We start from the raw sequence: 18,143 nt of genomic DNA on the forward strand, positions 1-18,143 counted from the left end.
TCAATATAAAGGGGGAACGTACGCCCTATAAATATGAGTATACCGAGAACTTACTGTACGTAAATGACATGTATTGGTATATTTACTAATAGGTGGAAACCGTATTTCAACGTTTTTTATTTGGGATATTGTGGCAGTAATACAATTGGATTGCCTACACACTGTTAGATTTTTATGACAGAGAAAAGTGTGTGGTTTTAAGTGTTATCTCATAAACAAAAGAACGTATTTCAGTTGCAGTGACTTCGGATTTTCTTCAGTTTCTGTTTACGGATTAATAACGTTTACGAATGTAACTTTAATGGGATTCTGGAATAAGGGGTTCTAATTCTCTTTTTACAGCTGTGCTCAGATTTTTTACCTATGTGTGCGTAAACGCAGTTTAATTAATTAGGTACTAAAGAACCGTAGAAGATATATACCTCAAACTTGGTACAGTGTAATTTCCTTTTAGTAGCTACATTCACATAAAATTTGAAGTAACCATTTAAGTCGGGATTACAAGGGATTCGAGGAGAGATTGAGAGGTTTCAACTGTCAAAAAAAGAGAATGTTACGTTTCATTGTTTATATTTGGTCAGTTTGATACAGCAGTACTTTCTCTCTTCTTTTTTTCTTTCTGTCTTTATCTCAGGAGAGACATGATGTTTCAAGGGATAAAGATAAAAAGAAACTAGTACTGGATCAAAGAAAATGTTCTTTTACAGATTTAGATGAAACAGTCAAAATGATTGTGTTTATTGTACTCTTTCTGCAAAATGCTGTAAAAATCCAAAAAACCATGACAATGTTAGGCGCTTATACGTAGCGGATCGTAGACAAAATGTCGATTATTTTACCACCATAATTTCTGAATAATTATAAAAATAGTAGCTGCGAAAAAGCAGGTCGCTCTCTACCAGTTCGACAGTAGAATTATTATGTCTCACTCATACTCACTTTACACCAAAAATAGCTTCATCATCCATCGGTTGTATGGCATACTGATGGGAACCAAGTTCAAAATCGGTATATGTCTTAAGGTCAGAATGTAGAATGATAATAGCTGTTTCTATTCTATATAAATCTAGATATTGCAGATATAATTTAATGTTAGTCAAGGCCTTAATCGGCAGAGTAGTTGAAAATTATATTCATTCAAATCAATCGAATTTGTGCAAAATCGTGTACCTTTAGGAAGGCACATTATTTAATTTATGCCTTGTATCAAGTTTGAGGCCTGTATATTGTTAACAATTATTTATTTGTGGCATTTTCAGTTACTCTTTTTATTTAATTAGGTATTTATGTTCCATTGGAAAGAAAAATGGTGCAAAAGTTATTTATTTACTTATTTTTCTTTTTAGTGTGAGATCCAAGTAATAATTTTTTGAAAAAAATTGTTAAAAATTAGAATAACAAATTAGATATACAGGGTGTCCAAAATATTGTAATTTAACCAAACTTACCTATATACAAAGATACACCCCTGAGGAGTTTAAGGCCCCCAAAGTGGGGCCTTAAATTTCGAAAAATATTAATATTTCTGCAACACTACCGTAGAGGAACCAAATTTGGTACATGATTTAGGTTTATTACTGGTCTTCTTTGACTATGATTTAAAGTTAATTGAAGCACTACATTGTACCAAACTTTTTTTTCATTGACCGAATTGAAAAATAGCAATATTAATTCACAGAAGAATTTAATTTTAAATTATTTTTACTCTTATTAAATTTTAAAAAACTTGATGGTTTTCAAGAAAAACCGTATTAACTGACACAAGGTTTTAACAGTGTTCATTAGAAAATAATCAAGAAGTCAGTAATAGGCTTTATTTTTCAAATTTGACAATTGGCCAAATAAATTTTACTTCACTTCTCTCATAATTGTGCAAAAAGTAAACAAGTACCTAGGTAGTTTTTAAATAAGCGAATATTGTATTAAGTAAAAACACAAATAAATAATAAAAATAATATTTTTCAACAACATTCGGAGGTAAATGTTCAAATGAAGTAATTTTATTACTAACTGACAAGTTTGAAAGATAAATTCATTGCCTACTACCACAGAATAAATAGCTACGCTACAGAAGGTTCGTGGGAATGTATTTAGCGAATAGGTCCTAAGGTGGCTGATAGATGGCATGATGATGCATACTTGTTAAAATTTCAAAACTTTGGAATATAGCGGTATTCCAAAGAAGCAGACTAGCGCGTCCGTTTCCATGACAACTATTTATTGGTACTGCCGCTGTTGTCACATGTTTCTATCTTAATAAAGCGCGTTGCGTNTTCTGTAGCGTAGCTATTTATTCTGTGCTACTACTAACTTCGATTATTTTCTAATAAACACTGTTAAAATCTTATTTCAGTTAATACGGTTTTTCTTGAAAACCATAAAGTTTTTTAAAATTTAACAAGAGTAAAAAAAATTTAAAATTAAATTCTGCTGTGAAATAATATTATTTTTCAATTCGGTCAATGAAAAAAAATTTCGGCACAATTTTAGGGGTGAGTCATCCCCAATGAACACCTTGTAGTGCTTCAATTTACTTTAAATCATAGTCAAAGAAGACCTGTAATAAACCTAAATCATGTACCAAATTTGGTTCTTCTGTGGTAGTGTTGCAGATATTAATTTTTTTCGAAATTTAGGGCACTACTTTGGGATGGGGGCAACTTTGTATACATATAGGTAAGTTTGGTTGAACTACAATATTTTGGACACCCCTACCTGCGGGACAACCTGTATATCAGTGACATGTATTTCGATGTCTATTCCTCTACTAGTTGCAAATGATAAAAACATGGCGAAGTTTGAAAGTGACTAACACAAACGGTCATTTGGCAACCTCAAAGTATTTTTTATTACGTTTCTCTTACTTTATTGTGTTCTCCTGTGGTATAGATTACTAATAAGTTACGACTGAAGTTTCCAATATGATTATTAACTTTAAAGTCACATTACCCGGTTGAGCTGGTTATAATTATTACTATTACTTTTCACTCTATTGGGGGTACTTTGAAGACACATTTTAGTGAAATCTAGAAACTGCTTGGAGACTTTTAAGAACAAGCGACTTTAATGGCAATTTTCAAGTTGAGTAGAAGTTTGTATAATTTTTCCATATAACAAATTTAAAGTAACTTTGATCTAGCAATGTAATTCAAAACTGACACACTTTTTTTCGTCTAATGAAAAGAGTGTTACCTGTTCACGAATCCTAACTATAGGTTACAATAACTTTGATATTAGTAATGGTAGTGTATATATTCAATGGTTCTTAAGCAGTTGATCAAAAATTGTGTTTCTCTTCCAGTCATTGAAAAATGTTGGTCTGTTTTTTCTTGTTTAATCAACGCGAGGAACCAGCTTTTGAATATTTATAGCAGCGTCCCTATATAAAAGTTACCGTTTTCATCGAAACAATCAATTTGTCTTTTATCAATATAAATAAAGTAAGAAACTTTTGGTACTTTCTTTCTACTAAATTTATCCTTTGCTGTCGTGATTGATATGATTTTGTAAACGACATTTTTTTTAGTGTATTCCTGTCAACCATACCTCAAATAGATCAGTGTCACGTGTTAGCGTCTACCGTTGAGTGAAATCACTCAACGCACGTATCTAAATTTAAAAATAATATCTAATAATAGTATTAATCTAGATGTAACACAAACTGATATCTAAATATATTGTTCTGTTAGTTTTGCATAATAATAATTCATATTCAAAGGGATCGCTTCCAGCTTATACGAATTTCCGCTATCGTAACCTGCATACTAAACTTCGACCGCAACGAGCACGAACAACAAGACAACAAGAAAAAATGTTTATCTAATATTTATATCTTGTGCCAGTTTCAACAAATTATTCGCACTACAACGTTACAGGAAGTATAAGGAGTGCCTTGAGATTTTTTTAATCTGTATTATTTTGTGTAGGTTTAATACATTCCACTTTCGATGCCACGCTGAGGCATCTCCGTTGTTATTAAAGATAAAGGTAGATATAAACCACTTTTTAGTTATTAAAAAAATTAAAATTTAGATATTTTCAGTAAGTAGGTACCCTGTGGAGGCTACAGTTGAATATTTTTCTTATAGTTTTTTCTTAAATTTGAAAAGAATAATAACAATAACTTCTTCTTTATGAAAAATATGTCCATAATCAAAATTAAATCATTCCACTGAGGAAATACAATTAGTCCTTCTCCCCCTCTACGGCTAAACGTACGTAGGATTTGTCTGGAACATTTTTTGCGATTCCTGATAGATGGCGCTTTAATCAACGAAATTTATTTTTTTTTCTGTTTTTCCTACTGAGAACCTATGCATACGAATAAGTTTACAATAAAAAATATCACGTTTTATGTAGATACATGAAATTCGTCGTTAAAAAAATTTCGAATAATTGGGAGATTGTTATTATTGTAGGAATCCAAATGGCTGGCGAATAAACTACTTTTAGCGTAACCCAGGAACAACAAAGTGGTTCTCTTCGGTGTGCTTGATTAACGTGAGTCCCATCGCCTCTCACGTATCAGGGTTCTTGATTTAAGTGAGTCCCCTTGCCTCTCATCTATCAAGGTACTTGACTTATGTGAGTCCTTTCGCCTCTCACTTATCGGAGTGCCTGATGTTACGTGAGTCTACTCGTCATATCATCGTTTAATTAAAGTAAGTAAGTGCTCAAAAGGATAACCTTCGACTTCAATGCACTTATTAATTCTCATTTCAAATGAATGTGCACAACTGAGAGTGTGTTTGATTGAATTTCGGCACAAGCATTTCTGATACGCTTATATTCTCACGTCTTGTTTGTTTTTGTTCGTAAACTTGTCTTTGAGGTAGCCCCACAAAAATAAATCTGGCGAAATATGATCTGGTGATCTTGTAGGCCAATTTACCGGACCAATTCTATCGATCCAGCTACCACTGAAATCACGATCAAGTACTTCATGTGCTACCACCGAATAGTGTGCTGTGTGCAAACCTTCAAGTAATGTTGGCAATTGATTTTCCAAATCGTATGCACAGGTTGTCTGTAGGAGAAATCGAGAAAAGTTGAATTTCGTCGATTGCAGCACCATCTATCACCATACATCGAAAAAAAATATTCAGACAAATCCTACGTACTTTTGGCCGTTGAATTCGAATTTGCAATAAAAAATAGAGGGGGACGGGGGATTAATTTTAACACTAATGTATTTCCTTCGCGGAATATTTAAACTTTGATTATGAGCAATTTTTTCGCAGACCGCTTATTTTTTGAGATATTTGGAAGTTTCAGGTTAAAAAAATTAAACGATAAGTATAGCTAATTGGTTTTGGAAAAAATAAATTTATAATTTCAGTTTATAGGTGAGTTAACTTATTAAATAATTCAATTTATGCTCCTTATGGACATATTACATAATTATACAAGATGCAACCGAGATGTGACACCTTTGAAGAATTACATAAGAGTTAAGGTAAGTTCATGCAGCAGCGATTTGCAAGTTGTGATTAATTATTTTACCATTTTTGCGACAAAAATTTTACATTCATTCATGCACTTATGCGAAAACTAGTTTTAAATTTCTTATCTTACTTGCCTTGCCATGCCATGCCACAGGCCACAGTCAAGAATTTTAGATATTCTTGAGCCACAATAAACAAAATTAAACAACATAACCTAAACTCACAAAATATTTTGTGATTACATACGCAGGATATTAGAAAGACCAAGACATTCATAAATAAATATTCTGCAATGATGAATGTGATAAATAACAGTGATTATCAGTATATTATGTTATTTATGTCAACAGCGTAGAAGATTGTTAATCGCTTGGTATTTTATAAGGAAAATAAAAAGAAGTCAGAAAAGATCTTGTACCGTGAGAGCGTTATTTTAAAAAACGAAAGACCAGAGACCTAGTTTTTCACAGTACCTACTTTTCAATTTTTCACTTTTCATTTTACAATGTTAAAAAGAATAATTTTCTTTTATAAAAAACTGTAATTTACATAAGCTTCAGTTACTCATTTTCACTGTGCAGAATACCAGCTGTTTTTTGAAAACAGAAAATATCCAGAAAAGTGAAAAGTAAGAAGTGAAAAGTTGAAAAGTACTTGCAAAAACAGGGCCATGGGCGCTTAACATAATTTGGTAATGGAAATGAGATTATATGACACTAATAAGTATTTTAATTACTTGTGAATGACGGAAATTGACGGACTGGACTGCACGTGCGCAGTTGGTCAAAATTATTGCATAATCGCTAAAAATAGACCGTTTCTATTTTCCGCCCCCTATATTTAAATTTTGCGATTCTCGCAATATATTGAATTGATGAAATTTATGTCAAAAATATTTTATTTCAACCAATCAAATTGAAATCCGCAAATTGCTACTGCATGAACTTACTTTTAGATCGATACATTTATTATATGCAATAAAAAACAACTTAAATAAATTATAAAATTATTAAAAGAATGGCACGTATATACAGAGCCTTCATAAATGTTTACACGCCACGTGACTGCCGAGCTTAGGCAACCAACATTGCACGCCTAAATTCCATTTACAATTAACAACGACAAACCGCTACGTCTACCTACACTCGAGATAGTGCGATTGCTGATTGGTTTAATAGAATCTCATGAAAAATTACACCAATCATAAGCCGGTGAAATAGAATGTTGTATTTTAATGCAATTTTGATTTTATTGTTTTAATCATTTTTAATTTTGCCGAAATTTAATTGCCAGCGTGAAGGAACTGTTCCAAACATGTATAGCTGCCTTCGTCCATGTAAATTTTAAATAATCAAGAAATTTAGCAGATGATTGTCCAATTCCAAAGCAAAAAAAGTGAATATATGTCATTATGTAAAAATGTTAGTTGGTATCTCATAACCAGTGTTGCATGGAGTTGCACTCTGCAATGTACAATTTTTGTGATGATTTTGTTGTATCGTTTTTTACAGTTTTTAGTGTTTTTAGAGGCGAAGTATGGATAAAAGTAAAAGAAAATGTCATAGTGTTACATTTATATAAAGTAGCATGCAGCAAATCCATTAGAATACACTTGTTATTATATTAGAGAAGAGAGTCGAAAAATCATCCGCTTTTTAACATAAAATTAGCGTTAATTGGCGGTTTCTGCAAACACAAGATTTGCAAGAAGCCAAGACTTCCGAAATTCTGTTCAGCAGTTCATTTGTTTCAAATCAGAGCATAATCGCCTGGTTTTTTAAATTTGAGGTAAAACGGTTATATTATACTTTTTCTCTCTAGGTTATATGTATACTTTTTCTTTCTAAGATAATTATGATTTTCAATTAGTGCAAAGCGCAGAACATCCCCTTTTTAAGTAGACCATGACCAGCTGTAGTTTCCATTAAGAAAATATATAATTGATCTATAATAAGTTGAAAACCTTTAAATTCGATGAGGTAAAGTGTAATTATTTAAAAAAAAGTCCATCTGTAGCCGTCAAAAACTATAAAACATGAAAAATCTTAATTTCAAATTTATGAATATATTTAGAAAAATGAAAGATGTCTCAGAGCGAATCATACATAATGCAGTTATATTCGTTGTCCTATGGGTAAACCAGGTTATCCTACTTCTCGCTAAATTGCCTTTCCATACAGTTGCACTAATTTAACTACAAATTTAAATTGTGCTAAATAAAAAAAACAAGTTTGACAATCGCGTCTACAATATTTTTGTAAAAATGACATCTTCTAAATGGAATAAATATCAATGTTAATAGGGAAACTTGAAGTTATCTTGAAAACTATGCCAACAGAAAAATATATGCCTCCTAATCCTTATTTTAAAGGAAAGAAAATTACTAAGACAAAAATTTAAAAATAAACTAATTTGTATTTATACAGGGTGTTAGAAGTTTCACTGCCTTAATTTTAACAGACGATAAAATACATTAAAATAAACAAAAAAACCTTATTTGACATGGGTTCTAAACTCAACCATTTCCGAGAAAAAAATTATCAAAATCTCCAACTTGATGTACAAAAGTTCGATTAATTAAGGAATATTGACATAACCGTGTGCATAGAACACCATAAAATACAATGTTTATCACTTTTTTTAACTTCTTTATGTTTAATTCTAAAAAATAATTAGCGTTGTAATAAACTTAAAATTCAATAAAATTCATTTCGAGCAATGTAACAACGTCGCGGCGGTTAACACGAGGTACTAAGCTGTCCAGTAATACGCAATTGGTGTTGGTCTCTGGAATTGGACCGTGCCGGAGTGTTTTTTGCGTACCACTATTTTTTTGTGTTTTCCAACGAGTGCACGAAAATTGGATTCGAAGGTGTCGTGGCTACATCGAAAATGGTGGTAGACATTTCGAGTATAATTATGTTGTAGTTTGTTTTGTACTTGTACGTTCAAAAATTACTTAATTTTGTTTTTTGGTAAGTACCTAAATTTGGACGACGTGAATCTTTGGATACTTTAATTACACATTTTTCTTATTCATAATTACTAAAATTCGAGGTAAAAAAGCACAACACTATCTTCGTACTACAAAATTGTTACATTTTATTTTATTTATTTAAAAACTGGAAAACAATTGTTTCACAATAATTACATTTACATTTTTTCCGTAGGACAAGTCTGCCGCGTGCACACATGGTGTGCACAGTTGTGTAGCGCTGTTGTCACGTTGTGATGAAACTCGACAATATTAATATTCGCTGTATTTTGAAAACTGTTAATCTTACGTCCCTGTAATATACAACTTTTTTGTTCATTTGTGATTACTCTATCTCATGATGAAGTTATGGCAGTCATACTTATTACACCCTGTATAGTTTTGCGAAATTTGCATATAAATAATTGTTTAAAATGTCTTGAAATAAACTAACATTAAGATATTAAACAATGTTTTAAGTATCATAATTTTTTGGAAAAGAAGTTCATCAAATTTAGATACCTAGTGATTTTCAGAAACTACTATACAGTATACAATATTTATCCTTATTTTTTAACAAACAAATAGTAAATACATTAAATAATTATACTAGTTTTAAAATGTAATTGTACTTTGGTTCAACTATCAAAATTCATAAATTTGAAAAGAAGGCAATTTATGAGTCTTGTATTGCTCTCTATTATGTAGATTGTAGACTTACAAAGATTAAAATAAGTAAGTGTAAGTGTTTTCTAACTTATTTGGATAATATGGTCTTCTGGTATTCCGAACCGACAATCCGAAATTAACCAACAATTTTTTGTGTATGTTCAATGTTCATAGAAGTTAGAAGTAAGATTGGCTCCAAGTTTACAAATTGTTAGAAATATTCCCGGAAAATTTCCGACGGAAATTTTTTCAGAAACTTTCCAGGGAAAATTTCTCAAGCTTTGATTATTTCTTCCCGGAAAATTTCCGTTTTGGAAACTTTCAGGGACGGAAAATTTCCCATTGCCCATCTCTAGTTTTTTGTTTTACTTAAGAGACTAAAAATCACAAATTCGACTTAATGGCTAACTTTTCGATACTAGACGCTATAACTACAGACTTTTGATCAACATCATGTCTTCCGCTTCTGTATTCTGTATTCTTTTACAAATATTTGGAAACATATTAATAATTCTATTAGAACGGTGTAGGTATTATCCACAATTTAGTTTCTTCTAAATTCTAATTATTAATTGATCGAAATTAAAAATTAAAAAAGTATAATGGTCTGGAAGAACAACACGAATCAAAATACATCCTACATGTATCTGTCGAATAGAAACATATATTTATGTATGGGAAATGCAGTATCTAGTGTTTGTTTTTCTGTCTACCAATTCACCAGAACACGATCTAGCATTGTGTAATCAAAAACACAAATGCTTTTCCGGATTGCATACGGTTCATCATTCCCATTATTGTTACCCTACTGATATTATCAAACAAGAGTTATTTTTGTATTAGGTATACCTTTGCTATGCGCTGCGTGTATTTAGTACCTTAAGTAGGTTTATAATTTATATATACGGGTTCATATCACACCGGCGATAAAGTTAAAAAGAATATTAAAAAAGTACTTCCGCAAAGCACAGATAGAAATGTGAAACAAGTCGGTTGTAAAGTCCCTGTGTATTTTTAAACCAGTATTAATTATAGCTTTATTTTAGTTATTTGTCGACCTCTTTCTAACCCTATTTTGATTCTGTTCACAAAGATGCATTCTAATTTGAACAGGAAATTATGTAATTATTTTCCTGGATAAATATAAATCAGAAACCAATGGTGTACTTTTCTTATAGGTATAAAGCGACAAATATAACGTAAAATAATCGTAACTATACTTAATTGTTTTCAGAGCTTTTGTTTTTTTACTATTACTAAATATTTTCTTGTGTTGACCTCGTTTCTTTTAAAATAGTCTTAAATAGTATGAAGTATATGAATTCCAATGACATAATTTTCAACATTTTGATCAAAATTTGTTGACCTTAATTCTATTTCCAAATTTTTCGAGCTATTTTTTGACCAAAATTAACAAAATGATTTTTTTAAAATATCATTAAACTCGTATCGAACCTTTTTGTATTAATTTTAATCAAGACAATCTCATCTGATCTTTCTCAATAAAAATGATGTAAATATTTGTTTATAAACTCAGCAAAAAAAATAAGGAAGCAGACAAATTTCCAAATTTCTTTTAGTCATTTTTGAAATACTAAGATCGTGAATAATGCTCGTACCGAGAAAAAAAGAAGCATCTTAAAGCTTAAAGAATCTCGTTTTGAAAACTTGGAATGAAATTTTTTTTGAGCATAACGCTCGGTGCAATCAAAAGAAATAACGCAAAGGCAAAAATTTTACAATATTTTTTTTTTCAAAACTGACGGCTCAGAAATTTTTTTTCTGGCTTAATCAATACCAAGGTCATTTAGCTTGATTTCTCAACTTCAAATTGTTTTTTTTTCTGTACGATTATTGTCCTTCGAGATATCATAAATTAATGATCCTGATCAAGGGCACTTAAGAATGTTTAAGAATTTTTTGTATACTCAGTATCAATTTGAAAAAGTGCAAAAAAATGACTTTTTCTGCTGTTTTGGAAAATCAAAGACTACTTCGCGAATATTGCGAAAAGTACCAATATTTGTAAGTTTTTCTATAGCTCAATATATGTCCAAGAGGCATGTAAATTTTGAAATCGATCGGTCGAAACGTTTTCCTTTCCCGAATCGTCAAAAATAAAAAAAATTAAATGAGCAGGTTTGTAGCTCCTTAAAGATCAACTAATGATGATTAAGAAGAAGACATTTTTTTGCTGAGTTTAAAATAAATATGTTGAATCCAAACTGATTTTGGTTTGATATTTCCTGTTAAATAATCATGTGCTTACAACAGACACTGACACTTCTTGACAGATGAGGAAATAGGAAACTAATTAGATGATCATAATCTATTTAACGGTGTTTATATTTCTTAAATTATTTATTCCTTGTGGAATTAAAGTTTGTAGAATGACTGCATAATCGAAGTTTTAGATCTCTTACTTCAATTACATAAATGTCTGTCGACAAATATGATAAACGATAAAATAATCATTTTGCAATACTATCAATAAAAGTACGTATGTACAGGGTGTTTCAAACTCGATAGTATGGGCCTACTGTGAGGATACAAAGTGGTGTTAAATGGGATGAGGTAAACTCCATTTTCAATCGAAAGTATTATCTTTGGGATTTGACAGAAACGACTAATGACGTCATCAATTATATTTTTCCATAAACATACCCAATTTTTTTTTCCTGTTAAAAATGTCTCTTTTTTTCTAATAAACTTTTATTAGAGAAGTTTTTCTATATTATTTCCCGTTTAAAAGTTATAAGTAATATCGTTTTAAAGTCTCAAAAGAAATACCACCTTAAAATCACATTAGCGGTGAAAGGATCAAGTAGTCGTTGGAAAATAATTGAATGTTCGCTGTTTAGTGCATAAATGTCACAAAATACTTATCATTACTCAATACGAACGTCAAACATATATCTTCTGTGCTTACAAAATGTTTCCTCATTCAGAAAAAGTTGATATGTTGCTAATTTACGGGAGTCACAAAATAATTTAAGAATAGCTGTAGAGTAGTTATATCGAGAAAGGTATCCAGAGTGCCTCATTCCTGATCATAGAACCTTTGCAAGATTGGAGGCGACCTTGTGACGAAATGAAGATGCATTTTCTGTTCGGAAAAATGAAATAATTGACCGAAGGGTAAGAAACAGTGTGAATACAGCTAGACTGTTACAGTAATTCGAACAAAATCCATGAAATTCTATACGGCAGGCTAGCCGGGAATTGAATTTGGATAAATCAGCCATTCAACAAATTTTAAAGACCAATGAGTATGATGACTACAAAATTCACAATTTGGAGCGTTTGCCTGAGCGTCACATTGAAAGTAAACTTAATTTTTATAGCTCAAATCGAGGCTCAAATTGTAGTAAATGTTTCTGTTGTTGATCAAAACCTTTTTGGACGGACGAAAGTCGGTTTGTTAGTAATGGTTTGCCAAACAGGTGCAACGAACACTACTGGTCCATTGAAAATCCCCACTCTGTAAATCCAGTCCAAAACCAAGGCCATTTTGGAGTAAATGTATAGTGCGGCATTATCGGTAGGCATTTAATTGGGCCTTATTTTTATGAAAAAACATTGAACAGCGTAAGTTACCTAAATTTCCTACAACTTCCTGCACTTCTGGAGAATGTGGCTTTGTAGCTAAGGAGAAACCTATGCTTTCAGCACGACGGGGTTCCACCTTCCACCCCACACGGTTAGGATTTTGCAGCAATATTTAGATAACACTTTCCCAGAAAAATGGATTGGGCTTATGGACCTATTCAGTGTCTCGGAAAGTCACTAGATCTAACAGCCCTCGATTTTTTATGGGGGGGGGGTAAAAAATAAGGTATACAAAACACCTTCGCGAGATATTAATCATTTGAAAGAAATCACAAACGCTTGTGTGTTAAACAGCGAAATGTTAATAAACGCAGCCCACAAAGAAGTGAGGCGAAGATGGATATATGTGTCTTGAAATTAGAGAGGTCATATAGAGAATAGATTGTAATATGTATAAAGTATGAAAACGTTTGCCTCATTTTTTAAGTTTAGTTATTGTTATCATCACCTTTTGTTTTAACTGTATTAAATAATTATCGAGTTTAATCCTTTTATTTATTCTTAATGACATTTATGCACTTTAAACAACGAACATTCAATTATTTTCCAACGACTACTTGATCCTTCCACCTCTAATGCGATTTTTAGGTGGTATTTCTTTTTAGACTCTTTAGGACGATATTGCTTATGACTTTTAAACGGGAATACAGAAAAATTTCTTTAATAAAAGCTTATTAGAAAAAGAGAGCTTTTCATCAGAAAAAAAAATGGATGTTTCTGGAAAAAATTTAATTGATGACGTTAGTCGTTTCTGTCAAATCCCAAAGATAATACTTTCTATTGAAAATGGAGCTTACCTCATCCCATTTAACATCACGTGTCCCAAATTTTATTTAAATTTTTTGTATCCTCACAGTAGTCCCATACTATCGAGTTTGAGTCACCCTGTACAATTGGAATAATTTAAAGGAATTGATATTTGGACTGGCAGTTCCGAGAAATTGTAAAGTAATTAAACCTTAAAATTATTTATTTTAACAATCCTTTTTAATTGAGGTAGATATAGTTTTAACACAGCTTAATATTTTAATGTACAAAATACATATAAATTTAGTTCGTTCATTTCTTTAAATCTATTTAAAAGGCAAAATACTCACTTCATGTTATTACAAAATGCATTTACATAATTAAAGATTGTCTGCCTATATTAAAAGAAAGCAGTGCTAATAGATGGAAAATTTAAGGTTACTTCTGTGGTTGGGATTGTCAGCAGAACAAAGGAAGAGTCAATTTGATCTCATTTATTAAAAAGAAAAAACAAAATACGTCTGTTTATTGGGCTAATTGTGATCTACTTAACGGTTATATGAATGATACGATGATTATTAACACTTCTGAACTATCAAACCATAAAATTTCACACGCATGCACCTATTTTTAAAACAGTGGCAAATGTCTCTTTCATAATTATTCTTGCAAATGTATATTTTATTGCATCGAAATTGGAATGTCATATTTCATGTATTCTAACCACATGTAGTTCTATGAACAAGTTTAAAGTATTTTTAGATTATTGCTTCTTTAAGGTGAAATTTTCATCAACGGAACTAATATAACTTCTTTAGAAGCAACAATGGCTTAAATACTATTCTCCTTTGTGATGGTGCCTTTTGTAGTAGGGTTTTCGATGAGATATAGTTAATAGAAGAAAATGATTAGCAAGTTAGAAAGAGTAATTCATTTTTTTTTATCAGCAATGTACCCAATATGTATGTCTAAGTGGGTATTTTTAAACATGTGTGTATCTATCTGTATTAGGTAGGTACGCATTATTAAAAATTCAACATAAGTACATAGCTGAGACACAGAGATAAATGTTCAGTGTCTGCTGCAACAAAACCTTCATAAATGATTACAAGCCACGTGATCAGTAATTTTGTTTGGAACAGTAATTTTATTTCCTTCATGTTGGCAATTAAATTTCGGTAAAATTAAAAATTATTAAAGCAATAAGACCAAGGCTTCATTAAAGCACAACGTTCTGTTTTATCGGCTGAGATTCGTGTAATTTTTTCTATTCAACCAATCAGCATTATCTCGAGCGTAGACGAAGCAGTTTGTCATTGTTCATTGTAAACGAATCATTAATATCGATGACGCCAAGATTTATGGAATTTTCGTTCAAATGTATGGGTTAATAAGTCTCGATAATATGAAATAAAAGAAATATAACTAAAAAATTGTGTCATAAAATATACTGCCTAGAAGATTTAGTACCCTAGTATGTCACTATTGTCAGTAACAAGTATTACGAAGGCCTAACCTCTTAGCACTTTTGTGGCAATATCACTTTTACTATTAGAGAGAGACAAATGCAATTCATGGAAAACAGTCTGGCGTAGTAAGTAAATTATAAAATTAAAAAAAATAGGAGGTCCTTATATTTTTTATCACTGACACTGTATTTGTAGATTTGTTGAAACTCACTTCGTATATTTGAAATTTGTATTTACTTCATTTGCACTAGAAAGCAGTTTTTACATTACCTAATCATCATAAAGAATGTTTGGAATTAACTACAAAGATTTTTAAGTTCTTATTGATTTATTAACAGATTAAATAAAGTAATCAGATTTAGATTAATCGACAACTTCATAAGCTACTCGATAAGCTAACATTAAATGTTATCTTGGTTTATCAAAATATGACAATGAACTTAAACACATTCGTATTTTCAGTTGTATTCCTGATGAGAATAGACAGGTGAAATAGCTCCGCCCAATGAGCGCAGCAGTCCATCCCCACTCCCGCCATTGCACATTTTTTAATGTTTTGCCAATTTACGTTTGACAAGCTAGAGTCTATAGCACAAATTCTATTTAGATGGGGAAATCAGCTGTTTCGCTTCAGCGTTCGGACGCTGTGGTCCGCTGGCGCGTTCCCGGTCAAAAAATGTGATGCGATGACACCGAATTAGTGGGAGTTAAGGGGTAAATGGCTTATCTTTTAAAAGGTCGAGTAAATTTCTTTTTCGCTTTTATGTCTTTATTAGGCCTTCCGAATACGTGGTTAAAATTAATGAGATTGTGACTGAATCACCCTGTATAAAAGTATTCGTTAACAATTTTTAAACTTGTATTTTTTCACAAACAATTTACACTTTTTCCTTAAAAATCAATTTTTAATATTTGCGTAAACTTCGAAAATAAACTGCTAGTTTTCGAAAATTATAGCTCTAAAAAATTGAAAAAAAATCGGAACTGGGTAAGCATAGGATTTGCAAGCATTTCAAAAATTCCATCGATTTCCTCAGACTTCGTGAGCGCAAAAATATTTAAAAAAGAACATAATATACACCTCGATATACACTATTGCAAGGCTTGAAATGTCATGAGGTTCCTAGGTAACTTCGGTTGCACCTTATAACATCCCATGTAATAGGTATTTGAATTTTACATCATTTGTCTTTTCCGATATATTGCCCAAAAACCCTTTTATTTTAACTTTTTTGTTAAGTACTTACGCCTGTGACGAATTACACTTGTAAGAATTTTTTGTTAGTTAGGTACCTATTTTACTTTAGCACACCAGAAATGGGACATGCTGTAGAAAATGATGATATCTTCTTAATATTTTATATAGAAAACAAATACAAATCACATATTTTTGTATTTATCTTGGTTATTCACAATTTAATTTATTATTATTTCTTTTTTTCATAGATATATTTTCGAAAATGTCAATCGTCAGTGAATTAAAGACAAATAAGTAAGTTGTTAGAAAAGTGAAGAAAACGGGAAAATGCAAATCAATGTGTATTTCAGTGATACTTGGATTGCGAAAGGGTGTGGACTTAATGTTATTATTACATACCTTAAAAAACCCGACTATTTGTTTTTTAAACGGTACAGACCGACAGACACACCGCTATTCTTCTTATAAGAATTTATTTTGTAGCTTAATTTTAATGATTGGGCACAGTAAGTTCCTACTTATAAAATGAAGAAGAGGAAAAGGGGCCAATCGATATTTGTAAAATAAATATTTGTATTTATTCGTATTACCTCTAGAGAATGATTATTTATAGAACATGTTTATTTAATTATTATTAGATGATATTAAGGCAAATTTTAATTCAATTAATGTAAAATAACACCGGTTTTTTACATACCTGTAAGTGGATAGGTACTTTCTTCACAGGGGTGCTCATTTTTCCTCTCCCTAGTTTCTCAAATCCTCTGAAACCTTCAACGCTGGTGGTAGCGGTGCTACTTATTGTACAGAAATAAAACGCGGATTATCGCACTACTTCAATACGGATACAGATAGACACTACACCCTATCTGAGCTGAAATAGGAACTAATGTGAAACTGGAAGTGGAACTCGGGGCAACACGCAGCACTAACCAGGAAACATGGGGCACAAATAACGCGGAATAGCGGAACATAGAGTAGTCTTTTTAGAAGTAAGCTCAACTTACACGATACCACCGCGATGTCGCTATTTCTCTGGCCATGTGACAGAGGACAGAGGCGTTACTAGTAATTGGATCGACAAGTCTATTGGTAAAAATAAAAATATTTACTTCAAATACCAATTTGAAACTTACTAATTCACACAGGTTAGTCAAACTTGAACATATAAATGCTAATATGTAAGCATGTACTGCTCTTATAATTTACGTTGGATATAATCGATCGTCATTAAAGTAATATATTCTCCTTTGTATTACAGCTTTGAGAATTTTCACTACACTATAGAAAAACACATTTGTATTTATTTTGATTAGATTAATTATGCAAAGCATTATTCCGATTATGTATATAAAATTTTAGTAGCATTTAGATACTTACCTATTTCTAAATCTCGATTAGAGAGAAGTACTCAACGTTCAACTATAGGCAATAATTTATACATACATATACGTGTGTGGAGGGTTGCATAATGCTTTTAAAAGTTAAATTGTGGATACCTTTATTTAAAAGAGGTACTACATACAACTGTAGGCAGCCATTTATACGCACAAGTATTTAAATGGTTGCATAGTCCAGTTAAATGTTAAAATATATAATTTTGAATATATTTATTTTACATGATAAATGTACAAATGAGGACTAATAAAACCTAGTTCCTATTTAAAATCATTATATTAATAAAAAATAGTATATTACCTGTATCTAATATACTTACATCTTCAAAAATTCTACTTTCAAATATATTAACACTTCCCATACACTTTTCCGAAAACCTTTACAGAATATGAGATTGTTCGAAATCTAGATATAAATATCCAAACGAAGACATCTAATTGCATTTTAACTATTGCCCTAATTTCATTGTTACATACAGGTACTTCGCTCTTTAGGATTTGTTTTTAAAAAATGTTAACCTCAAATACAAAAGAGTTATTTGTAATTTAATAATTTTTTGAATAGCTCGACTAGTTAGATACTTCATTCATAGTAATATCAAGAGAGTACAATAGCGCTAAAATATTAAAATGATA

General features: G+C 31.1%; 1 protein-coding gene across 1 annotated transcript in view; it reads right to left on the reverse strand.

Moving 5' to 3' along the window:
• The window catches only part of LOC108910799 (dihydropyrimidinase), a 54,018-nt gene extending 36,936 nt beyond the window's left edge, over window positions 1-17,082 (reverse strand). Inside the window, exon 1 of the mRNA XM_018715527.2 lies at window positions 16,808-17,082. Within this exon, the coding sequence (XP_018571043.1) occupies window positions 16,808-16,846 (39 nt within the window). The 5' untranslated portion in view covers window positions 16,847-17,082. The remainder of the gene's footprint in view (window positions 1-16,807) is intronic.
• Between the last annotated feature and the right edge of the window lie 1,061 nt (window positions 17,083-18,143).

The sequence above is a fragment of the Anoplophora glabripennis genome, unplaced genomic scaffold, assembly GCF_000390285.2.
Source record: "Anoplophora glabripennis isolate ALB-LARVAE unplaced genomic scaffold, Agla_2.0 scaffold380, whole genome shotgun sequence".
Classification (NCBI taxonomy): domain Eukaryota; kingdom Metazoa; phylum Arthropoda; class Insecta; order Coleoptera; family Cerambycidae; genus Anoplophora; species Anoplophora glabripennis.